This window comes from Pleuronectes platessa, chromosome 2 (assembly GCF_947347685.1).
Source record: "Pleuronectes platessa chromosome 2, fPlePla1.1, whole genome shotgun sequence".
NCBI lineage: Eukaryota > Metazoa > Chordata > Actinopteri > Pleuronectiformes > Pleuronectidae > Pleuronectes > Pleuronectes platessa.
In genome coordinates this window covers 12,628,693-12,654,201 of record NC_070627.1, presented here as the reverse complement: position 1 = coordinate 12,654,201, position 25,509 = coordinate 12,628,693, and the positions used below count along the sequence as shown (strand labels likewise).

Here is a 25,509-nt window from a genome sequence, read left to right as displayed (position 1 = left end):
TGAGACTCCAGAAGTGTTTTGTGGACTCAAACACTTCACCCACCCCTCCACCAAGTAGGGAGTAAATAATGAGCGGATTATCATTTTTTTGAGAACTATCCCTTTAAAGCCTTTTTGTATAGCACATTTGAATGCCCTGGTCTGAATGGTGCTTTATATTTAAAGCTATCAATCATTCATTGCTTGGCTGAGGCAGAGAGCTGTGCATTCAGACTCCTCAATACCATGTCCAAACAGAAATTAGTCATACTTACTGCTTGTCCTCCACATTTTCTAAATACATTAAGAGGTCCCCCTGGTGGTACAAATAAGTCAGCACCCGTCAATTATAGCGGTGCAAAAACAAGGCTCTATGTTGTAATCACCATCAGTCGACTTGTGCCTCAGTTGTGTGGCAGACTGTCTGTGTGCAAGCTGAGCTCTCTCCTTCTCCAGAGATGACCTCGCAAACAATACAGGAGCGTGGCAAGTGGGACAGCAAGACAGAGTTTATCCTCTCTACTGTCGGTGCCATTATTGGACTGGGAAATGTGTGGAGATTTCCTTACTTGTGTTACAAGAATGGTGGTGGTGAGTACTTCTGTGTGTTATTCTCTCAAGTTTTAACTCCCCACCAAGTGTCAGATCCGCTATGCAAACTTCATACAAATCATTCATTATTGACCTTGTATACTAGAGAAACGTATGGGGACAAATTTGACATTTATTTGTTTTGACTTGTTAGGTCTTGACATTTTTGCTACAGTTAAATTTAAAGACGTGAAAATCAGTGTGCACTAAGGAAAACTCCCCTACTAACTTGAAAACAGTATTTTACATGTCAGACATTGTTGATTGCAAAACCATACACACTATTTTTTAAATCTCGGTATTATAACACAAACTCCCTCCCCTCCTTTCCGTCTGTGTCTCCCTCTGCTTCACATCTGACGATTAAGAATGTGACAGGTTATGAAAGGCTATGAAAATAATGTATGGGTGTGTTTGCACAAAAAGCTAAGTCGCATTCTTCACTGATCCCTTTTATTTAATTATAAAACACGGCTCTCCTGTGATGAGTCTGTCGATTAAAGGAGCAGTACTCCACTTTACTAATGTACTTTTAAACAAGGGGGTGAAGAGGTGTAATGCATTACACTGAAGCAGACACAAACCTTTTTCAGTGTTATATCGATTTGTTTTAAACTGTGGTTCTGGTCCATCACTTACATGTTGACTCTACAGGCCATGCAGTAAGAAGGTCAAGAGGTGACCATCACATAATAGTCCATTCCTTCATTTCTCTTTAGAACCATACCAGCTATGTTATTTTTAACTATTTTACTTGATGTCACATCACATTATGATAACAATTCTTAATACTTACCCCTTAATCTCTGTCAGACTTTGTTTTTGGTGTAAACACAACATTGTTACACCTCTCCATTTATGTTGGACACATTTCTCCCCTGTGTTGTAAATATTGTTCTTTTGTGGAAGAGCTCCATGTGGCAGCTATTGCGCTTCTGATCGTCCTGGGAGTGGAATCCTTCACATGTGGCTTTCCCCTGTTAAAGGTTTTTGGGGGGGAATTACTGTAGCTTTGGGTTAAGGACCTAGTTGATCCCTACACTCTAAAAAATAATGGGGTTAGTAAATCGCACTTAAAATAAAGACGGTTTTCCGCGTTTGCTACCTGATCATTTTGTGTAACATATTTCTGTGTTCACCCAACCGGAAGAAATATTAACTTAAGTAACACGCCCAAATTTGTCCGGGCATGTTCCACTGCAGTTGCCTCTATCACAAGAAGAGAAACTGTTACGAGAAATAGGAGTCATAAAATTTGAATATCATTAGGGCAAGTAGCCATCTTTGTCTTGTCTTAATCATAACTACTAACTGTATCAGCAAAGAGTGACAGATATCATTGTTTTACATGGCACTTAAGTTAAATTACGAAGCAAATTTTAAAAGTCATATGGGCCTTCTCAGCTAGCTAACATTAACGGTGTCTCTTTTTGTCGCTTTGTTTTGTTTTATGGAAGCAGCCGAATAACATTAAGTGGCACTGAACTTGTATAGCGTTAGTTTTGCCACCGCAAAGGTAATAGAATAAGTCGTTTACTGCATTTTAAGTTGAAACTGGCCCTGGTGTGGACATATAGTCATGTTAATGTGGAGAATAATCTAAAGCAGGGGTCTTCAACGTTTTTCAGGCCAAGGACCCCAAAACTGGTGGAGAGATGGAGCAGGGACCCCCTACTATATAAATTGTATAAAATTGTCATTTATATTAAGCTGGGCCTAGTGCCATATATAAACATAGCTACCCTGTTATTGTGCATTCAATACTAAGCTATTCAAATATAACACAGGCTCATATAGTCATGTTTTTAATTTAAACATGTGCTAGGTACAGGGTGGCCATGCCACTGCCATTTATAAACATACATCTTGCATACAACACTGAGCTATTAAAGTAATTCACAGATTCATTTTTTAATTTTAAACATACATGTAGAAGAGATAGTGAATCCTCAAGCCATCTCTGGATGACACACATACTCCCACATCAGTGAGATGTCTGACCCTGATGGGTAGCACACAACTTATCTAATCTTGGACGGATGGAGGCTGTCAGGCAGAGGGTAAAATCAGCCTCTCAATATGTCGGATGCATGTTAATGTGTATTTAAAGACATTTAAATTTGTGAAAAAAAATTGGTTAGAAAATTGGTTAAAAAAATTCTAATCAACCAAACATTTCGCGACCCCCCTGCAGTACCTCCGCGGACCCCCTAGGGGTCACGGACCCCCTGTTGAAGACCTCTGATCTAAAGGCCTATGGAAAAGTCCCATTGGCTTTTTGAGGTAGCACGGTATGCAAGTACTAAGTGAAGGGAGCGGAGGAACGGAGTAGTGTGAGTGAATTAAGGTTGGTTAAAAACCAGTCGAACTGCTGCATTCTGGATGAGCTGCAGAGGTCGGATGGCACTAGCAGGTAGACCTGCCAAGAGGGAGTTACAATTGTCTAGGCGTGAGATGACCAGAGACTGGACCAGAACTTGCGCTGCCTTGAGAGGGAGAAGGGGGCGTATTCTCCTGATGTTGTGCAGCATGAATCTACAGGAACATGTTGTTGCACTAATGTTGACAGTAAGGGAGAGTGGACTGTTCAACAGCCAGCGCAAGGATAGTGATCGAGGGAACACAAGTCCTGGAAGACCTGAATGTACCAAGAGCCTGTGCCTTGCTAATGGGGATGGGATATACGCAATACACCTCAGCTATCGAAAAATAACTGATCAAAACATTTGAAGTATTTCAAAAGATATTCCTTGGACTAGATGGTCTGAAGGCGAGCACAAAGGAAATGTCTCTAAAAAATGAACTGCTGTCCTAAAAAACGTTTCAAGTATTGTAGGACATATCTTGGCATGGGCATTTTTGAACAGATGTTGACCTAATTGTTCGTGGTTAGAATAAATTGTTTGAACAGTGTTTACAATAAAGAGTCTGACCATATTAAACTGGAATTGCTATTTGTTATTCCTACTTAAGCTACGTGAGTTACTAATACTCAAATAGGACATAAATAAAATAAAGAAGTTAGAGCAAATATAGAATGATGTTATTTAGAATTTTTTTTACTTAAATCAAACTGAAAACCTTTATCCTGAACAATTGGTGCATCTTAGCCTTTGCTCTTTTTTTTTAGCAAATAGAGGATGGTTGAGTAAAACTTTTTCTTTTCTTTTTTAACTCATACAAACTTGTACAAAATTAAACGTGGCCCTCTTCTTTTAGACAGTTTTTAGATATTCTGAAAGTGAAGCGGACCGTTTCTTTTGCACAATGCAGCAAGTTCACACTTAATTTTGGCTGTGATGATATGATAAAAGTAAAATCCATCCATTTAAATCAGGATCACAAACCATTCTGTTTGTAGTAACGATAAAACACATGTGCTTTATTTACACTTGCAGGTGCATTCTTTATTCCTTACATCCTGTTCCTTGTGACGTGTGGCATTCCGCTGTTCGTCCTGGAGATAGCACTGGGTCAGTACACCAGTCAGGGGGGAATCATGTGCTGGAGGAAGCTCTGCCCCTTGTTTGAAGGTAAGGTGCTGTACACCTGTCAAGGAAGAAATACTGAGGAAACATGATGTTCTTTTTATTTTGTTTTATTTTTGCTTCCAGGCATTGGATACGCCAGCCAAATTATCCTTTTCTATGGGTGTATCAGCTACATGGTGATCTTGGCCTGGGCTTTCTTCTACCTTTTCGCCTCACTATCTGGAGAGTTGCCATGGGCCACTTGTAACAACACATGGAACACAGGTAAACTGCTGTCATTATTTATCCCCACGTTAACCCTTTGATGTCTTACTAATAATCGAAAGTGCTACTTCCAGCCTCCTATTTAGCATTTGTAGCATAGGCAGTATATAGAGATTTCTTTAAAACATTGATATAATAATATAAAATGTTTTCATGGGAGAAGTTGAAATTGCTTATAAATAATGTAAATAAATAAACACTAAATCTGCCTGCAGCTACATTATAGTTTGTTATAAACCATTTATTCTTTTTTTGCATACTGGTTAAAGTTAAGTGCTATAGAAAAACTATATAATATCTGCCTTAAATCTTGACGCATGGATTTATCATGTAGTATTAATCTACTGATTTGTCATTTGATCATTGGTTTTTGGTTTTAACTGTGTTTAAATGTTATATATTCCAGATGCTTGTGTGGTATTAAACGACTATAACCACACTGCTAACTGGACCTCATCACTGAATATGTCATCGTCTGTTCTAGAGTTTTGGCAGTAAGTGATCATTTATATGAAATTATATGGAAAACAAAAGCTGTGCTTTTGGAAAGGATGGATTTTTGCAAATCCATAATGAAGACCTAATAGAGTCTGAATCTTAAAACTGCAGCATTGTACTATAAGGGAAACAGCTTCTCGGTAATTATGCGTCATACTTGGTCAGACACATTTAGACATTATATGACACCATATTCTTTGATCAGATCCTCATTAGCTTCCACTACAGTGGTTTCTAATCGTCCTACAGTCTGCACAGAAATATGGACTCACACCCTGTCAGATGAAAGGTCAAGTAAACAACGCACTGGATAACTTAAACAATGCATGTGCAGAGGCTGTCAACAGAACAGAACAAATCTGGATCATTTTCCAAATACACATCATATACATCACATACACTAATCTTTATTCCCCTTATCTCTCAGGATTCTTGATTTTGTTTGTGACAGCCAAGTTGTGAGCATTTCAAGCTATGATTTGTCACTTTTAAGACCCCGTGATTTAAGACATTTTTCCTTGTGCTTCCTGCTTGTGTTTTTTTATGTCATGTCTTTTCCCCTGTTTATTTATGTTGTCATGTGCTTGTTGTGTTTATGTTGTCAGGCCATGTGTGTTTTGTTATTGTCCTGAGACTCCGCCCTCTACTGCTTCCCGCTCTTTTTCTCCCTCACCTGTTCCCTATCGTCACCCTGAGTGTTTGCCTGATTTGTTCACCTGTGTCTTGTTTTTGTTCCCCCTTCTATTTAAGCCCAGTCTTTCTGCTGTCCCCTGTCGGATTGTATCATTTTTTCACTCTAAAGAAGACATACAAGGATACTGCAATTTTAGAGCTTTATTTTCTGGAATGATTTTTGACTCTCTGGTTTTTGACCCTCTTTGTTTTTTCCTTTTTGGAACTCTGTTTTGCCAAATTAATGAATTGGATTTTCTGTTTTTTTGCCTTTTTGGATCCTTGGATTTCCTTTTTGTGAAATAAAGAAGTATTTTTGAAAAATTACTGACAAATTTCCATTCCTGGGATTCTCCTACATTCACCACAAACATTTAATTGAACAGAATTTTCACTTCAAATTACGATCTGTCCTCGTAATGACTCGCTGGATTCTCAAGGTTGTTTTTCGAACACATCCAGAGTCCAGTCTCAGAGTTTGCTGTATTGGTACTCCAGAATCCGGTGAACCTGTTGCACAGAGCGGATCTGAGACAACAGACTGGCCCAGAGTGAAAGACAGTGGGACAGTAATACAGTGGGAAGAGAGGGTGATTATGCAAATTGTAGCCTTTATCAAAATGTATAGACATTGGGATTAACGTTCACGGAGCTTTACAAGCAAAAGGCAGGAAGGGGTTTCAGGATAAGGGGCACTGTGATGAGGTTGTTAGCAAGAAGGGGGGAAGGGAAGAATAGGGGCACTGTATTCATGAAAACAGGAGGGGGTACATTCTCCCACATCAATCCTCCGTATTTTCTTCCTCGGAACTATTTTCATTATTTCTCTGGGGACCATTTAACTTTTGTCTTAGGCTGGATTTCTCTGCTATTGTCTCCCCCGCTCTTGTGTGTTTAACGGTGGTCCCATAATCCATCCTCCCTCGTGGATTTAAAGCCTCTGTGCTCCCAGTGCTCTTTGTCAGTTCGCCTGCTCAGCTCCCAGTGTTACCTCACGTTGCTGTTCTGTTCCATGTGTTTTTGTCCTCACATGCACACCCAGTGCCTTTTGAGCTTGGCTTCTCTGTTCGCGTTTGTATGTCTGCCAGCGTCCGTAAACCTTTAAGCTTCTTTATTACCCAATAAATTATCTTCACTCCCTGTACCTGAATGCCTTTATCTTGTGTCTGCGTTTGCGTCCTAATAAATCTAAATGATACAGCTTGTGAGCAGTGCTCAGGAGCATTGGTCAAGATGTGGTTCATGCGTTATGACTTGGCAGAAGCCTTATTAGTAATACTCGCGTTAGATTGCAGGAATTTGCTACTGAGATGCTGTCTCCTCAGATGGTAATCTGTGGAGATGTTTAGTCCAAATTTGCATGCATTGTTTGCCTCAGATATTTAATCATTATGATAAAACATTCCAAAGGTGATAGATATATTATTATTATTATTAATATTCACCCAAATAGCCTGCACCACCATCGTTTCGCTCTCTAGCTGGTGTATGGACAGTGCAACATCACTTAATATACTTTATACCTATACCAAAGGAAGAACCACTGTGTATATTTACTTCAGCAAGTACATGTAGGACAGGAATAGTTTTCATCCATTACATTTCTCAGGCTTCATATCCTCAAATGAGCCATGGCCCCAGGCTAATGGATTTACGAGTAAAAAAAGAAGAAGCTTAAAACAACTGAACCATTCAATCTTGCTTTAATGCCACTTTCACACACTTTGTCATTAAACAAATATTTTATTGGCTGCATTGATACAATACTGTATATTATCAGCATATTATTGTTTGTATAGTTAAGAATACATCTATAGGTGGACGGATTTGTTTGCATCATTTTGTCCACTTCACTTCAGATTATACATTTGATGCTGTTGTCTGTTGTCTAAACACGAGACTGAAGGACGTGTTGAGTATGTTATGTACATGCACAGTAACTGGTTCGTGTTTATTAACAATGCACTGATCCTTTCAGACGACGGGTGTTAAATATATCCACTGGCATCGAGACCCTGGGAAATATACGCTGGGACCTTGCTTTGTGCCTTCTGCTGGCCTGGATCATCTGCTACTTCTGTGTCTGGAAAGGAGTGAGGTCCACAGGAAAGGTAACAACAACGACATCCATCTCTCAGAAATGAGGCCTTTTGTGTCAAAGACCCTCATAACTTTCATGGTTTTCTTCCATTTTCCTTATTTTTACTTTGGTGAGTTATGGAGGAGCATTCTCAGAAGGCCGAATTGGTAAAATTAGGTACATGTTCTGACCTTGACAACAGAGTATGTAAAGGTCATAAAGGGCAACGTAGATTATAAGAAACATATGACCCCTCAATTACTTGTTCTTTCACATCTGTTTCCCTTCTGGTCTCTACAGCAGCAGATGTTTACACATTGAATTATGTAGTAGTACAATTATTGTTTATGTAATCAACCCAAGTCTTCAATTTGCACGGCAACCCGTTAATGTCACCAAGTTAGACAACATGTGTTAAGTGGAATTGTTAGACAGGTGAAACCAGCTGCAAACACAGACATGGATGTATTTATTGCCAGGGTGCAGTCTAGGAAGAGATGGAGCTGTGAGAGGGGAGCCAGGAGCTCACGGCTGAGGCAGGAGTGATGGGGTAAAGGTAATAGGTTCAGAAGGTTATCCAGAGTGCAAGGACCCGAGACAGAACAGGACGAGTGGTAACAGATGCTAGGATCTGTCAGCATGGAGGCTTGATGACAGATGAGTGAGGCTCTGCTCTGCACCTGCAGACAACCACACACACAGGGAGAACACTTCAGGGAGTGGTAGCCGGTTAGCAGTACCCAGAACAAGAGGTAGAGGGCATGGTAGAAAAAGTCCATGGGGCAGATGTAACAACATGGAAGGTATCTAACACTGACACTGTAATTCACAGAACAATCTCAGCTACAGATCAACCTTTGTCCGGACTGTGTCCCAAATGCTGAAACATTATTTTGTGAAATTCTTCAACTTTCTTCTGAGGTCCCATACCTTTACTTACATGGAGTTTCACAGTTTCATCTTAAGGTTCAAGCAAGGCGCAATGTGGCTGAATGCAATTGTCAAATCTGCACTGCTACAGTCGTTCAGGAGATAACATTCCATTATAAATGAAGCATTGTGCCACATCTGAGAAGCCCCCAGCCTACAAATCCTAATCCTCATATATGAGGGAACAGACTTGTAAGGTATCCCAGTAAACCCCAGTAAAAATTATAATTTCTTTTAATTGGTGACAACCTCAATATCTGTCAAAATAATCATTATATGGTTTGAGTCCAAGCCTAAACTACTACTCCTTTGGCTTCAGGGAATTCACCATCATGTTGCAACAGGGTGGGCAAAGCAAGCAAATGCCTGGGGCCCAATTTGAGAAAAAAGCAAATGTCGGTCCACAAGAATGAGATTTAGGTGAGAACTTAGAGAACTTTTTTTTACAGTTTTGCATATTTTTGTTTGCTTGAAGACAAGAATGTCAAGGGCAGGTCCATTTTGCCTGGGGCCCCCAAAGTCCCTGGTAACTTTCAGAAAAGTCATTACAGTTTAACTGCCACCTTCTATAAATGTATGGTGGGTCAGGTAGATATTTACCAGGAGTCATAATAAATAATCAAAAGCTTTTTTTTAAAACACCACAGGATGGTTTGGGAAATATCTTGGTGGACTGGAAAACCACCACAACTTTGCAGGATCACACCCACCAGCTACTCTCAATGTGGCAAAAAACAACGTTTTTTTCTGTTCAAATGCAGGCTACCTACTTCACAGCCACGTTTCCCTTAGTCATGTTAGTGTTGCTGCTTCTCAGAGGGGTGACGCTTCCTGGAGCCCTCCATGGCATCAAGTACTACCTGTACCCCAACCTCGCACGGCTCGCCGACCCTCAGGTATCCTCATCGTCACCGACTGCTCTCTAACTTTTACTGGGTTATTGTGACAGTCAAATATATATATATTCCGCAGGTTTGGATGGATGCTGGAACACAAATATTTTATTCCTATGCTATATGTTTGGGATGTCTCACTACGTTTGGGAGCTACAACAAGTACAACAACAACTGTTACAGGTGAGTACTTCATAAGATCATTAGCATCAAAATGGTTCGCAGCTAAATCTTGCAATATTGCAAATACAGGGCTTGACAATAAACTGCTAAACACAGGTAATGTGATTCATTACATAAGACAGCTCATGTCATATTCTGATTTCAATGTCAACCTCAGTAATCTGTTTTATCTGTAAATTGGCATTGATTCGTTTTCATTTTGTTTGGATTTAAAGGTGTAAGTCAGCTTGCCTTTACTGTGCTTTGTATTATTTTACCTATATGCACGATAATGACATCAGAGAAACTGATGCTGCAGTGTTTGTGATTTGCAGAGATTCCTTCTATCTGTGCTTGTTGAACAGTGGCACCAGCTTTATTTCTGGCTTTGCCATCTTCTCAATTTTGGGCTACATGTCACAGAAACAGGGCATCGATATCTCGACAGTTGCTGAGTCAGGTACGAATGTGAATCTAGAGCAAAGCGTTTAAACTCTCACACAATAGGATGTTGTGTCAACATTTTGACTCACTATTTCCTTAAAGATTTTAATAATAAAAATTTGAGGACAACTGGATTGTTCTCATTACTGGTAAATATTAAAAGGTTCTACCGGAGTACACATTTAATTGTTTTGTTTTATCTGTACATTCTGTCACATATTGGCTCTGACACTCTTTATAGAATTAAAGCATTCCTGGCATTGTCCTTCTTAGGTTATTATAGGACCAAGTCAACACTCGATCAGACAACACTGATCTTTTCAGTAATGGTTTCTCTCCACAGGCCCCGGCCTTGTCTTCATAGTGTACCCACAGGCTGTGACTCTCCTGCCGTGGCCTCAGGTCTGGTCTGTGTGCTTCTTCGCCATGATCATCTTGTTAGGAATAGACGGTCAGGTCAGCAGCCTTCCTTATATGTTACTTATAAAATGTAATATTTTTTGGGGGGGGCGGGGAAGTCCCTACACTTAACTTTCTGTCACTTTCTAGTTTGCTGGGCTCGAGAGCATCATGACCTCTTTGGCAGACATCTACCCTTCCCAGATCCGGAGAGGATACCGCAGAGAGCTTCTCCTGATGCTCATCAGTGCTCTGTGTTATGTGTTAGGTCTCTTATTGGTGTCAGAGGTGAGTCCATTCATCAGTGGTAAGGTTGAGATCATCATGTGAGCGTGCTTCTTTATGTGCAGTCTGATAAATTAAAGGGATAGTTCACCCAAAAATTTAAATTCACTTATTATTTATTATTTATTTACCCACCACTATGTCGATGGAGGGTGTGGGTGAAGAGTTTGAGTCCACAAAACACTACTGGAGTTTCAGGGGTAAACAGCGTTGCAGCCAAATCCAATATAATTAAAGTAATTGGTGACAATACCCAATATACAGCATGTAAAAGTCATAGTGAAGTCAATGAGTGCTAACTTCTGTTTAAGCTGTTTTACTTATCGCAAAATAAAAATTAATTGTTATTTTGACCAATCCTTGGCCTGTATGAATTGTAGGCCGGAGCGTACATCCTGCAGATCTTTGATCACTACGTGTGCAGTGGTCCCACTCTGCTGCTGATGGCAATATTCCAGTCAGTCATCATTGGGTGGATTTATGGTGAGAAACAGCTTTCAACCATGCAGTAGTCTTTGGGTTTTGGTTTAGTGATAAACACTCAGCTCATAAAGATCAACCACTCAACAACCAATATCACAGTAGAATATTTTGGAAAAAAAATTGTTTTGTAATGATAAAATAAATTAAAGCTATCATTTGCATTGTAATTCTATGAGAAAATATGGAATTTGTTTGGACAGCACAAGTTAGACGCCTGTTAGTATTAGTTTAGGCCAGTAGAGGTCTCTGAGGTTATATCATTTTTAATGAAGGCAGCTTTTGCAGATGGAATGATGTCTCTTAGAATAAAAATCCATGATACAGTAATTTATGTATGATTACTGTACAACTGGTAATTAATTGCCTTTTTTTTTTTTCAACTTAACCAATTTACCAGTTCATTAAACACCAGTTTCTTTTCGGTAGAATAAAATATTACCACTAGAAGAACTAAACACTGTTTCACATAAATAAAAGTAGGAGTACCACAGTATGAGGTAAAAGTAAAAACACCATATTTATAATAATACTTAAGTAAAAGTACAAAAGCAGGAGAAGTAGTAAGCTATGTACAGTAATGTTATGTGTTTGTCTCGTAGGTGCTGAACGCTTCAGTAACAACATTGAGGACATGATCGGGTACAAACCTCTGTCCCTGTTCAAGTTCTGCTGGATGTATGTGACCCCTCTCATTTGCAGTGTAAGTGTCGTTAACAGTCCAGAGTACATTACATGTATTTTTCTATTTTAATCCCTCAATGTAAATATATTCTTTTTAACACTTCACAGGGCACACTTGCATTTCTCGTCCTGAGATACACCCCGCTGAGGTTCAACAACTCGTATGTGTATCCATGGTGGGCTTACTGGATCGGCTGGTTCCTGTCCTTATCGTCTCTTGTAATGATTCCAGTCGTCATGATCTGCAAACTGGCCAGAGGAAAAGGGACTCTGTGGGAGGTCAGTGGTATTGAAATGTTTTTTTTTTGAAGGATTTGAATCTATAAACTTAAGTGGAACCTGTGTTTCCTGTGCTTTCTGTGCTGCTGCCTGTGCTCTTCTTTAACAGTATGATTACATTTCTGCAGCGTATCAGGACGAGCTGCCGGCCTGCAGACGACCTTCCCGTGATGACAAAGGAAATGACAAACATCAATTCTACTCTATTTGATTGCAATGGTGGAAGAAAGAGCGATAAATAGTGGAATGTCACTTTGACAGTAATTTCTTTTTTTTCTTTTGAGGAATTTGTACGGCACATTGTTTACTACATTAGAATGATTAGAATTTGTTAGAGCTATTTTTATCTAGTTTGTTTGGCTCCTTCTGATTTTGGGATTTTGGATCATTTGTTTTATTTACACTAGTTTTGTTAGTATTTTCCTTCTTTAATCTTTTGTTTTGTTCTGTTACTTTCTTGGTCGTGGTGAACTGGTATTTTATTTATTCCTTTTTGGTTTACATTGGAAAACGGGAACTTGAGGTCATGTATAGAACCATCATGCCACTGGTTGGACCTTTGGAAGCAGGAAGCATCATCTCTCTTTGTTCTTCTCTAAGCTCGCTTGTTTTCAACACACTCATCAAAGGAAAACTTGGAAGGTGCATTAGTTTGCCTGTAAACCACATCCTCCTCAGTGGCTTCTGGGTTTTATGTTGGATTAAGTTTGTCGCCACACCGGTATTAATACATGATTTACGATGAAGATATATATTGGAATATAGAACAGTTTATGAAATGCTTATATAAATATGTTGTTAGATGACATTGTGACAGATACAGTATATACAAAATAGTAGTTGCAAACTTTTTCCTGCAACGCAAATCTAAAATACCTCAGAGTTAACAATATTACAGTGTTCACTTGCAAAAATGGGACACTTTTATACCAGTGCTTCCAATGGGTGGAGCATTATCAAATGTTTTAAAAAGCAATGTGATTGCTACTGTGAAAAGCTCCTGACACTATCGACACCATCAACATTGTCTATCATTACTGGTTTTTCCAATTACTTTTTTACTGTAATGATTTGAGCTCAATGTAAAATGAGCCAAAACAAATTTAACAGCAGCGTTGTCTTTTAAAAAATATATTGTTGGCATTGTTAGTATTCAAAGAACTCTATTTTATTACACATATTTTCTTTGTGAAATCTTACTATTTTACATAGTTAGCTAAATATGCAAGGACCAAGTTAAGCCAAATACATTTACCTCCTTGGGCCTTCAAATGAGTATCAAGCCATTTGCTGCTAGAATGTGTCACAAACCTTATTGTGCCATAAACAGTTATTTATGACTTGAAATTTGTTTAATAAAACTTTCCAGTGCAAAATTTGTGTTTCAATTATTATGTGTATGAATGTGAGTGAAGGAGTGAACAATAAATGCTAATCAAGCATCAATACTGAGACGCTGAGATCATAGAACCGGTCTGGGGGATCTGCTACAAAGACTTCAAACAGATTTATTTTAAACGTTTTGAGGGAAATACTAGATCATTTTTTTTTGGTGATTGATTCCGTGAGTAACCAGTCATTGCTCTGGAAAAAATTGGATTTTTCATGTGAACTAATTATACAGGTATTTATTTATTTATTCAAACAGGGCAGTAAAAAAAAAAAAATACATTATCTCAATTGGGCAGATTGGTTCTAAGTATTTTGATATCCTCCATTGGACGATCTTGACTGTTTGTCTCCACCATGCCGATGCGGTTCAGTAACCCCATCCCCTGATATACTCGTCCAAATATAGTGTGCTTTCCATCCAACCACTGGGTGGGTCCCAGAGTGAGGAAGAACTGGCTTCCATTGGTGTCCGGTCCGGCATTGGCCATCGCCAGAATCCCTGCACCTAAACAGACACATAAATTAAATGAGACACTCAAATTCTTCATATCTAACACCTTTTGTTTAGTTGCGATTTTACAACTGTTCTCACCTGTGAACTTCAGTTCCCTGTTCAGCTCATCTTCAAACTGTTTACCATATATAGAGGCACCACCTCGACCTGTTAAGAATACAAAGATCACAAAAAAAAGTGAGCAAGAGACATTAGGGCTGCTACTGACTATTATTTTCATTATCAATTAATCTTCGGATCTATTGACTCCGTTCACCCACTTTTTGATTTGTCAATGAAATGGAATGGGAAAATTAATGATGAATAGAGATTTCTTTCAATCAACAAACGCTAAAATGTTCCGTTTAAAACCCAGACGTGACACATTTGAGGAGCTTGAACCAGCCAATGCCTGTTACAGCAAAAGTACAGCATGTGTTAGACCAGGAAGTTCACATTGACACACTGACGTCTGTTTAAAAGAATGTTAGTACAGAAAACATGGCCCAAAACCACAGACATGAATCTGCTGCTGTAACAGCCTCCCCACTCCAGGGCGAGGTTCTTACAAGATTATGGAGTCTGGCCGTCGGAATCTGAGCTCAGCCGGTGTCCCTTCCCTCCCGTTGACATGAAGAGAAACCACCTGCTTCATCCACTGTCATTTCTGTCATTATAAGTCATTAATAACTGATAATGCAGAGGTCTGGGTCGATTTGCAAAGGCTCTTTCTTAATAAATACCAGTACACAAAGACAATTTTCACCACAAACACTTAAACCATTTATTTACAGACCAAGCTTTGTGCCTGGTCTGTAATGCTTAGGGCATTTTCATCTTTCCCTAAAGTATCAACCGAAGATTGGAATCACACCGTCCCTGAAATATCACTGTAGGTTGTAACATGAATATTTCCCAGTGAATAATTTGAATTGTAAATCGGTAAGAATTTCTTAAAAGAATTAGGTATTTTATATAATTTATAATGTACTGTATTATAAACCTATGGATAGTTTTACAGTCTCAAATTAACCTAACCCCCAATCTACATGTATTTGCACTGTGGGAGGAAGGTCCTGCAAAAACACACACAGAAGGAACCCGGCCAAATCAGGATTCGAAACAAGACCCTTCCAGCTGTAATGCGACAGTGCTACTCCACCACGCCACCCATTGTATATGATGTTGTATAAAGCATGAATGATAGACAGACTTCCAGTTGTATGGGTTTAAGCAGGTTCCATTCATCATTGATTTTCCACATGAAAAATCCTTTATTCTCCACATTGTTGATTTGCACACTACCTCTGGAAAAATGTCACATTCTAACATGTGACACGTTGATCAACTCCAATTAATTAAAAGTGTTTGTGCCATTTAAACACTGATCTTAAATCTGTATAATAATAATAAATTGATATTCCCAGGGAAGTATCGGAGAATAAATAAAAAGCAGTGGACCTGGCTCAGATAAAAAAAGACAACAAGCCCAGACTCAACGCCCAGTGTGTCTCTATAGTGAGTCCATACATCGGTGTCGGTGATGTGAACCCACCTGTGCCTGTGGGGTCTCCCCCCTGCACCATGAAGTTTTTGATGATCCTGTGGAACTTGGTGTTGTTGAAGTAGCCTCTTCGGGCCAGCTCAGCGAAGTTCTTGCAGGTCTTTGGCGCATGTTTCCAGTACAGCTCCAACACCACGGTCCCCATCCTGCAACGCACAGCCAGCGTGTTAATCTACGAGTTGCTTTGTTTCACACACTCCAGACGAGGCGATCTGAGGCATTTGTCTCCTGTAACAACTGAACTCAGAAACTCTCTGACTGGCTGCAAATGATGCAAAGTCCTGAGAGAAATACTGGTGTAAACAAATCTGTGAAGCTAACACCACCAGCCAGCTAAATGTTAGCATTCAGAACTTCTTATTTCACACTCACGTTGTCTCAAAAGCCACTGTGGGCGGCTGCCATGTATCCGGAGGTATCCCCGACATGTTCACTTCCAACTGAGACTTTCACTTCGTCTCTAAACGAACACGTTTTGTTTAAAAGAGATAAAAACGACGTGTCGGTGTCGCACGTTCATTCAGCAGGACCCAGGGAGTTTCTTCTTCTGCAGTTGCCGCTCATTTCCTTTGCAAATTGTAGGAAGTCAGGGATATCTGGCTGCCCCCTGCTGGACAATACCGCATGTGAGCGTCACTTTGTGTTGGGAAGTGATAGATAGATGGATAGATAGATAGAGAGAGAGAGAGAGAGAGAGAGATGGATGGATGGATGGATGGATGGATATATAGATAGAAAGATAGATAGATTATCTATCTATCTTTCATTATACCTCAGCCCCATTATCTGTAAAGCTGAGCTCCCCCCCTTTCGTGTGAGGGTGTTGTAGAAGCTTTCAAGGATTTATTATGACTGTTACCGGTAACCTTCAGTTTATCTACAGGGGCCACATTAGGTTTTAGGATGGCAGATTAGACAGCAAGTGCTTTTGGTTGTCCATTGGCTGATAGATAGATAGATAGATAGATAGATAGATAGATTGATAGATTGATAGATTGATTGATTGATTCCAGGTGTACTTGTCATCCAGAATGTCTAGATATATAATATAACCGGATTTCTCATAAGATTTTGTTTAACAATATGATATAACTAGTTAATAAACTAAGACATTAACATACAATTTAAACAAACGGAATGGACACAATCCCGTTCAAATATTTATAACATCTCTGCAGAAAGGACTAATTAAAAAAAAATGAACAAGTTTAGTGAGATAATGTCCAAATACATTTAACTACAGATATAAAGTGTGTCTTTTTGAGAAAAAGATCAAATAAATATATGCAATACAAACCAAAATCAATAATGAATGCATAAATAAAACACCTCTGGCGATCTGGCACTATACAAATACAATTGAATTGAATAGAATTGAAATAAATAAATCAAAACAAAACAAAACACCAGTTGAAAGCACCGTTTAACATCCACCACAGGTTTCATCTCTGTGCAGTGGTCGTGCTCATATGATGTAGTTCACATTAAAATCTGTAGAGGGCAGCAGGACAGAAACAAAGCTTCGAGCTGCCGGATAACTGTGAGCAGAAGAAGAAACAGGCTGTCACCACTGACATTTGAACCTTCAACTTGTCTCCGGTTAACATCAAGGTAGAGTTTCTCTTTTTATCCCTTCTCCAGGGTTGTTCTGATGAAAACACGTCAAGGATGACTTCTTCTCGTGTATTCCACTCAGTCGACAGGCTCTTGTTCTGTTTCGGTCAAGTTTAAGTTGGGTTCAGATGAGTTCAGTTCCGTGTAGCTAGCTGAGCCACGACCCGCTTCCTGCTAATGTTAAACACGATGTGTTTGGAGTCTGTATTAAAGCTGGGAAAGTTCACATTCTGCTTAACGCCTTTATAAATTACGTGTTTATCATTTGGTTCGAGGTTCACTTTGCAAACATATATTTTTTAATAACAATATTTAACTATTTCCTTTTGGATTGGCTTTCATCAAAAGATACCAAAGTTCAAACACAGCCTGTAGTTGGGAGTATTTGTTCCAATTGAGACTCGCATGGTGTCCGATGATTAAATAAACATGTTTTTGGTTAAGTGTGTTTTACGTGAGCATGTTGGATTTTGTCTGCATCCTGTTGGAACAGGAAATAATGTTGAGTCACTGGGTCCTTTTTTTACACCAAATTCTTTAGACTGTAACAAATCAGCACCTTGCTTTGAAGGGGAATGGGAGATGGCACTTAGATTTGTTTAGTATGCCTCTTTAACTGTGTGCCTCTAATACTTGTAGTAAGCAGAAGTGAATTTGGAACATTGAATTTGAAATTCCCAATTTGCCATGTTCTACAGCAGGGTTTTTATACAGCCCTCTGTAGTCTGTGGTCCTACCCTCACACACAACCTGAAAGAAGACAACACCCGCATCTTAGTTTACTGGCTGCCTAAAGCGTCATGGTTATTCTATGTGATCCCACAGACATTCAACAATTGAACCAAAAAAGGCTCTAGCTTTAGCTGTTTTATGTGACTTCATACTTCTCCAAATTCATTAAGGCCTAAGGCATTTTTTAGTTTTTGATTCTTGGATATTGGGTAAGAAGTATCAAATCTCAAATATTTAGGCTAATTTACGTTGCTGTGTATATCTGACAAACAAAGGGAAGGAGTTCCTGGAGGTCACACATCCTGTGGTTAATAGCAGGGATTTTGTCATGGTAGAAATTCAGTAGTGACTCCGTGCTAATAGATAAATTGTACTGTAGCACCGGAAACTAGTAGTAACTGTAAGCTCAACCTTCCTTTGTCACATCCATTTCTGCACTTACACTGTCATGTGATTAATCAGATGAAGAGTCTAATCCAATTAGGGCAGTAGCATTCCTGGTAGGACTCTAAGCTCGCCGCTCGGTCAGGATATCTTTGTGAGTAACCTCCAAGGACAAGAGAGCGGTGAATCGGTACAGCAGACGTTTTTCAGTAATGGCAACATTTTCTTTTACATTTAAGATTGCATTATTCTTTTATCTGAAACCCGAGTTGACATTCATGACCATGCACGTTTTACCAGGGAGTCTCTGAATAAGTTCAACTTGTCTGTCTCATCTCAAGGTCCTGCAAGATGTCTATTGTCAAGATCCACGCTCGAGAGATCTTTGATTCTCGTGGAAACCCAACTGTGGAGGTCGACCTTTACACTGACAAAGGTAGGTCAAAATTTTCTATACAACTCAAACATTTGTGAGGAATTAAGGCAGTTACTTGAAAAAAGCCATTGTGATAATATGTGAACTTATTTTCCAAATACTTCAATAATAGATTACCAGCTATTCTCCTAAAGGTCATTATCTCTGCAGAGGAGTCTGCTGTGTCTGTGTGTTTGTTTATTTGTCTTCGAGATTAAACTCAAGTGCTGAACAGATTTGTACCAAACCTGGTGTAGGGATTGGGTGTGGGCCAGGAAAGAACATATTAAATGGTTTTGTGCTTCATGAAATTTTCTCTTTTCTTAAAGATATTTTAAATATTTTAAATAAAATTAATATTTTCGTTGATAAGATATTGTGGAGAAATGCTTTTAAACAGAGAGGAAAAGTCAAACCTATGTGTGGTGTGATCTGAAGTTCTTTGTTCAAATGTGTGTGTGCAAGTTAGTGCATGTGAGTCCCTCCCTGTTAATCGTTGGCCCTCCAGCTTTACAAATGTGAGATTGTAAGATGATATAAACATGAAACTCGTGTGGACACCTACATTTTCATCCATTTTGCTGCTACTTGTTTGAAGCAGATAAATGCACCGGTCACCTGCCCACCATGATGCTGTCAAACTAGAAATTAACTTAAATTTGATACTTTCTACGTGTCTATGGGCAACTCACTGCTAAACTAATGATACTAGCCACACAGGCCCACTGAGTCTACTGAACTTGAGACTGCGAGAATGAGAGTTGACCCAAAATAAAGTTTAAGGAAAGAGTCTCGAAAAATTGACAGGAGCACCCACCCACAGATTAGACGTGATAGATCCACTTAACCATTCTGCACGGCAGCTAGCTGGATTAGGTTTAGTTTTTTTGGCTCTCCTGTGTACTGGGCAACTTTATTCAGTTGTGTTTGTGGTGTTTTCACTATAACACGAAGGGAGGGGGAGTTGTGGCAAATGAAGGCTGTGATTTGGTCTGAAATGCTGGTAATGTTGAGACATTATTGTGGCTCTGAAGATGTATGTATGATAAAATGTAGAGATGTTAAGGGGCCTTTTTTGATAAAGTTTCTCAGATATTCCTGCAAAAAATCTGGCATATGAACAGTGCAATTCTACTTTCAGTTGTTCATATCATATGATTGCTTGTTTAACAACGTTTCTTTGATGATTTTAATATCTAATGTGCATCTCTCAGGCTTGTTTAGGGCGGCTGTACCAAGTGGAGCATCAACTGGAATCTACGAAGCCTTGGAGCTCCGGGACAATGACAAGTCTCGCTACCTTGGGAAAGGTTTGTGCATAATCCTTCTTCTATCTTCTTAAGAGAAAATAATTATTTGAAGGTCAGCTATAGGTTTTCATGTTGACCGAGTTGTACCACTAGATTGAATTACTACCCAGAGTTTCATTTATTGGAAAAAATATATATTGTGCATGTTTTCCATCTATATCTGTCATCTTTACTTTCTCTCTTTCCTTCTTTGGCAGATATGAAGGGGTTAGTGAGTTTCTGTCGCCTATCTTTAATTAAAAACTCAAATTTGTGCATTTGACAGGAAAATAATCAATTTCTGTCATTTAATTAACCTGATCATTGAATGCTTTTGGGAATTGATTAGATAAGAATCGCATGTTGGATTGTTTAAGCATGCCCTCAACCCCAGTATGTATGTTAAGCCTGTGGCTGATTGTCTTTTAAATAAAACATGTTGAATTACATTCATGAAAAAGCAATTACAAAAAAAGCATCTATCGTGTTGCATGGTTCACAATGTTTCAACAAATGCATTACAGAGCTGCATGTGTTGCTTAATACATTGCGTCAATATTGCCTCTCATGATTTACACATGTTCTGAAATAATTATTATAATCTGTCTGTCATAGGCGTCTCAAAGGCTGTAGAAAACATAAACTCAGCCCTTGCACCTGCACTTGTCGGTCAAGTAAGAAAATAATTCTCCTTCTCTTAACTTTATAAATGTAGTTTTATATTTTTATTTTTAAATAACTTGTTCTCTCCCCTCTCCTCAGAAGGTATCTGTGGTTGAGCAGGAGAAGATTGACCAGGTGATGATTGACATGGACGGAACCGATAACAAATGTAAGTGACAATCATCACACAGCCTTGTCCTTTTATTCCATAACCATTTCAACAACTGTTTTTGACTTGTTGAGAAGAATGACAGCAGGGACCAACAATTCTGTAGCAAAATGGCTGCAAAGCCAATATTACTGGAAGTTTCACGAAATTAAATCTCAGTAACACTAAAAGAACAGATTCAGGTAATTAATTAATGAACTCTAAATACAGCATGTTACCACAAAACTAGCTAATTCATGCTGTTTTAATGATGTGAGTAAAAGAGTAACAGTTGTAACCATGTTTGAATGCTGCTCAAATCAGTACAACGGGAGGTTTACTGTTACACGGAGTATATGCAGTATTAGTTTGGCTATTTTGCTGCATTATGAAGTTGTTTTTCCAACGAAGTGTACTGTGCTGGGATCTAAGATGTTTCTGATAAATTTAAATACTGTGCACGGGCTAAAAGTGAATTATATTCTTTCTTTACAGCCAAGTTTGGAGCCAATGCGATCCTGGGTGTGTCTCTGGCTGTTTGCAAAGCTGGTGCAGCAGAGAAAGGGGTCCCCCTGTATCGTCACATTGCTGACCTCGCAGGAAACCCTGAGGTTATCCTGCCTGTGCCGGTGAGGATCTGTGCAACGACAGAAATGCTCCTTTTCTGTTATTAGTCATTAACCTACCATTTTAATGTGACGTAACTCATCTTCCCCTCTCCACCTCCACCAGGCCTTCAATGTGATCAACGGAGGCTCCCATGCAGGAAACAAGCTGGCCATGCAGGAATTCATGATCCTGCCCGTTGGTGCGAGCACCTTCAAAGAAGCCATGCGCATTGGAGCCGAGGTCTACCACAATCTAAAAAATGTCATCAAGAAGAAATATGGACAGGATGCCACCAATGTTGGCGATGAAGGTGGTTTTGCCCCAAACATCTTGGAAAACAAGGAAGGTAAATATTGTAGCTACTTGTCTATTTATTACACTCTAGGATTTCCCTTGTTATGATCACAACATAAATGTTGAAAAACGCAAAATCTCCTTGGGTGGGGGGGTGGGGGGAAGTTCCCGGATCTGCCCCTTAGTCTGGATCGACACCAAAATTTAATGGCTTCTTCCCTCACCCATACTACATCCTGCCACCCAGTTTAATGGTAATCCATTAAAAACGATTGTTGAATTTGACTGCGTTTCAGTTTTTTCCGTGGTTGCTATTTTTCTGGTCTAGCCAGAGATTGTATAGACAGTCTTATTCGTGTATCTGTACTGGACTGTATTCTGGGGTGCTTCATGCAAATCTTTAGGCTATAAATAATACTCTGCAACTTATCTGTTGTTTAAACCTGTAGCACTGGAGTTGGTGAAGGAGGCCATTGCCAAAGCAGGATACACAGATAAGGTTGTGATTGGTATGGATGTGGCAGCATCTGAATTCTACCGGGATGGAAAATACGACCTGGACTTCAAGTCTCCCGATGACCCAAGCCGTTACATCACTCCTGACGAGCTGGCTGATCTCTACAAGAGCTTTGTGAAGGATTATCCAGGTAACCTTCTGACGCTTTCTTTTTTTACATATTATTCAACACCCGGAGAGCACAAACACAAAGTAATAATAATGTACACACCAGCATTGTCGCATGAAGGTTGATGATCTGGCTGTGCTGTAAATATATGGGATACCTTTGCCATCTCTCATCTGCTCACTCCCTAAGGGGCCAGTTGATTGTGTGATATTGTCAATGCTTGTTTGCACCAACAAATATCTGTTTCATCCTTATAAAGCAGTCGAGAACATCACAGTCCTTCTTTTCTTGTTTTTTAATACTATTTTGACTTTCAAGCAAATAATATAAATCACATCTTCAGCTGTCGAGCAGGTTTTGAATTGGACAGAAAAAGATCAAGGAAAACTATTCGAAGGAAAAAAAAAAACGTTTCGGTGTCTAATTTATGAAGTAAGGAAAATACAAAGCACTTTAAACAAATTTGTTCACTGAATCCCAATGATTGATCCGTCACAAACAATTGTGGATTTCAACAGGATCTTAAAGTCAAATGACTGTTTATGACAACAAACACAGAGGTATTTCTGTCTGGTTGTCAACAATGTTGAACAATGATCAAATGGTGAGGTCCATGATCCCTCTTAGAATTTAAGCATATTACTGATTTATTATATCTTTGGTCTTATTTTCATGTTCTGTCAATCATTCCTATCACTAATAATAATGTACGCTCTCACTTCCGACAGTCACACAGACAGGTAACACATGTAGTCTTATGATTATCCTTCAGGTTAGTCAAACTCCATGGCCAGGAATCATGTCTTGGACAATGCATTTAGTTTGCTCCTTAGACATCAGGCTACTGAGGCCCTTGTGTTTTCATAACTGATTGAAATGATGAATATAATACAACTCAAGTTGCGGTAAAAAATTGTCTTTTCTTTTGTACTTTCATAAAAACCTTTAATTATTAAGAAGTGTCCTTTTGGGGTTTTGACTTTTAATGGAACAGCTTGATGAGTTTCAGTTTAAGCTTTACTGATCATCACTTGTCCAGGAAATGAGGAATGTCTGCATATTTTCCTCCCTTACAGTGGTTTCCATTGAGGATCCCTTTGACCAGGACGACTGGGCTGCCTGGTCCAACTTCACTGGGAGCACGGACATCCAGGTTGTTGGAGACGATCTGACTGTTACCAACCCCAGTCGCATCAGCAAGGCTGTGGAGGAGAAATCCTGCAACTGCCTGCTGCTCAAAGTCAATCAGATCGGCACAGTCACCGAGTCGATGAAAGCGTAAGTCAAGATTTCAGACAGTCACAGAGGTTGTACTTGTATGTAGGCCAGAAGAATCCGAAGATCTAGGCCACCCTGTAGTGTGCTACCTTTTGTTTCAGACCTCTGATTTCTCCAATTTATTTTATGGTCTCTCTGAGTCAGGTGTTTCTTGATGTTTCTTCCAGGTTTGAGAAATCAGCATAAAATCTGACTGTAGTAGGCAGCATAAGAAAGTGAAACGAAGTGGCTTTTAAATCAGATTATTAGGATTATCAGATCATTTATGAATTGAAGTGACTCGGTAATCTCTTTGGTCCCCACAGCTGTAAGATGGCGCAGGAGAACGGCTGGGGAGTGATGGTCAGCCATCGCTCTGGCGAAACTGAGGACACCTTCATCGCAGATTTGGTGGTCGGCCTTTGCACTGGACAGGTGTGTTCAAATTTGTTGTAAGACTGTATCTTTTGGGATCATTGCATTTTTTATGCCTCATATCGAAATCAATTCTGCCATCATGAAGGTTCAGTTTTTGTTAAAATGATTGTAGATAACTGTAGAGTCGGTTGTCTGGTAATTTTTGGGGCTGTACCTCATTGATAATAGTTGAATTTGAATCTTATAAAATAGCAAGAATACTTTTTCGTCTGCATAAATTAAAGACCACTAGCAGAAATGGCTTAAATGCAACATACTTTTGTGACATAAATATTATAATATGGACATATAAAATAACTTTAAATAATTTGATATAATCTTCACAGATCAAGACTGGGGCACCTTGTCGCTCTGAGCGTTTGGCCAAATACAACCAGATTCTTAGGTAAGTCATTCTTTCACAAACTGAGGAGTTTTATCACAATTGTTTAATTTTTTTTAATTAAACTTGCCTCTAGCATTGTGTAGTGTGTGAAATAAAAATCTCAGTTCTTCTAAATTGCAACTACTTGTGCTGTATGATTAAATATTCAAATATATCTATTATATATTTGAGCATATTTATTGTTTCTTCTGTTTTAGTTGGTGCATTAATATTTATCATTATCATGTGATTTCATGTACTTAGCTCTCAGCTTTGGTGAACTTCAGTAATGACAGAGTTGGGACTTAAGTTTATTTAAAAGATTATTAAATCAACATGAATAATTGCCCTGGGAAATAGCATTCTTTTTAAAAAGAAAAAAAAAGTTATCGGGTAAATATGTGAGAGGAAACTAACTTTGGATTTTTTTTTCTTTAGAATTGAAGAGGAGTTGGGAGACAAGGCTAAATTTGCTGGAAAAAACTTCAGAAACCCATTGTAAATGGATGAAGCATTTACTTCACACACAAATGGATTCACACACAAACACACAAGCAAAACACATTGAATCTTGATTAATATAGTACAATAGTAACTAATGTAGACCCATTCATGTGCTGACTGTGGTTTATAGACAGAACAAACTTCAGTAACTTGTGACACTTTACACTCTTTCACTGTATTTTTTCTTTTTTTAATGTGGAATAAAACCAATTATCTGATTGTAACTTGATAAATATCAAATAACAGCACTAACTAATTGTGATGACAAAAGCTGCACTTGGAGAAACGGTTAATAAAAATGTTTTCTTCCAGAAATAATCTGTTGTGATGTTTTTATATTTGTTGTTTTGGTGTAGTGGTAGTAAATGTATTTTATATTGATGTGATTTAAACCTGGTTATCAGGCAGATTGATTGATAAAAATGTTGTCTTGGTACAACTCTAAAACCACACTTAGAGTTTAACGACATATTACTTGTTTATTTAGTATTTGTCTCTTTTTGTGACTGCAATTGCAAGATAAACTTTGCAGAATGTAAATGAATCCATATATATTATATACAATAACACAGAAAACATTTTTAACCAGGAT

At 38.8% G+C, this 25,509-nt stretch overlaps 3 protein-coding genes across 4 annotated transcripts; 2 read left to right on the top strand and 1 right to left on the bottom strand.

Moving 5' to 3' along the window:
- Positions 1–425: 425 nt before the first annotated feature.
- slc6a11a (solute carrier family 6 member 11a) lies at positions 426–13,536 on the top strand. The gene is made up of 14 exons (XM_053441081.1): positions 426–570; positions 3,969–4,103; positions 4,185–4,325; positions 4,732–4,819; positions 7,474–7,606; positions 9,267–9,401; positions 9,478–9,581; positions 9,896–10,020; positions 10,348–10,460; positions 10,554–10,691; positions 11,069–11,171; positions 11,771–11,871; positions 11,961–12,131; positions 12,260–13,536. The coding sequence occupies exons 1-14, from the start codon at positions 438–440 to the stop codon at positions 12,371–12,373; spliced, it is 1,734 nt and encodes a 577-aa protein (XP_053297056.1). The 5' UTR covers positions 426–437; the 3' UTR covers positions 12,374–13,536.
- Positions 13,537–13,623: 87 nt separating this feature from the next.
- ppil1 (peptidylprolyl isomerase (cyclophilin)-like 1) lies at positions 13,624–16,145 on the bottom strand. The gene is made up of 4 exons (XM_053441106.1): positions 15,953–16,145; positions 15,572–15,726; positions 14,116–14,184; positions 13,624–14,028 (listed from the first exon to the last, which is right to left on the bottom strand). The coding sequence occupies exons 1-4, from the start codon at positions 16,006–16,008 to the stop codon at positions 13,808–13,810; spliced, it is 501 nt and encodes a 166-aa protein (XP_053297081.1). The 5' UTR covers positions 16,009–16,145; the 3' UTR covers positions 13,624–13,807.
- Positions 16,146–17,070: 925 nt separating this feature from the next.
- Positions 17,071–25,235, top strand: eno1b (enolase 1b, (alpha)). 2 transcript variants are annotated; one of them, XM_053434844.1, is made up of 12 exons: positions 17,071–17,191; positions 18,652–18,746; positions 19,940–20,035; positions 20,630–20,688; positions 20,780–20,846; positions 21,321–21,454; positions 21,558–21,780; positions 22,178–22,375; positions 23,431–23,632; positions 23,938–24,046; positions 24,376–24,434; positions 24,852–25,235. In XM_053434844.1, exons 2-12 carry the CDS (start codon positions 18,662–18,664, stop codon positions 24,913–24,915), a joined length of 1,296 nt encoding a protein of 431 aa, XP_053290819.1. In that variant the 5' UTR covers positions 17,071–17,191; positions 18,652–18,661; the 3' UTR covers positions 24,916–25,235. The 2 variants fall into 2 exon arrangements, with proteins under 2 accessions (XP_053290819.1, XP_053290811.1); XM_053434836.1 differs by having other exon boundaries at positions 20,777–20,846.
- Positions 25,236–25,509: the final 274 nt, after the last annotated feature.

What these genes read in the sequence shown, in the direction of transcription:
- slc6a11a (XM_053441081.1), top strand. Translation starts at nt 438, where the DNA reads ATGACCTCGCAAACAATACAGGAGCGTGGCAAGTGGGACAGCAAGACA. An exon ending in TAACAACACATGGAACACAG is followed by an intron (nt 4,326 to 4,731) that starts GTAAACTGCTGT and finishes TATATATTCCAG; the next exon opens with ATGCTTGTGTGGTATTAAAC. An exon ending in GAAAAGGGACTCTGTGGGAG is followed by an intron (nt 12,132 to 12,259) that starts GTCAGTGGTATT and finishes ACATTTCTGCAG; the next exon opens with CGTATCAGGACGAGCTGCCG.
- ppil1 (XM_053441106.1), bottom strand. Translation starts at nt 16,008, where the DNA reads ATGTCGGGGATACCTCCGGATACATGGCAGCCGCCCACAGTGGCTTTT. An exon ending in ACAGTGGCTTTTGAGACAAC is followed by an intron (nt 15,727 to 15,952) that starts GTGAGTGTGAAA and finishes TGTGCGTTGCAG; the next exon opens with GATGGGGACCGTGGTGTTGG. An exon ending in GGGAGACCCCACAGGCACAG is followed by an intron (nt 14,185 to 15,571) that starts GTGGGTTCACAT and finishes TATTCTTAACAG; the next exon opens with GTCGAGGTGGTGCCTCTATA.
- eno1b (XM_053434836.1), top strand. Translation starts at nt 18,662, where the DNA reads ATGTCTATTGTCAAGATCCACGCTCGAGAGATCTTTGATTCTCGTGGA. An exon ending in AGGTTATCCTGCCTGTGCCG is followed by an intron (nt 21,455 to 21,557) that starts GTGAGGATCTGT and finishes CACCTCCACCAG; the next exon opens with GCCTTCAATGTGATCAACGG. An exon ending in AAATACAACCAGATTCTTAG is followed by an intron (nt 24,435 to 24,851) that starts GTAAGTCATTCT and finishes TTTTTTCTTTAG; the next exon opens with AATTGAAGAGGAGTTGGGAG.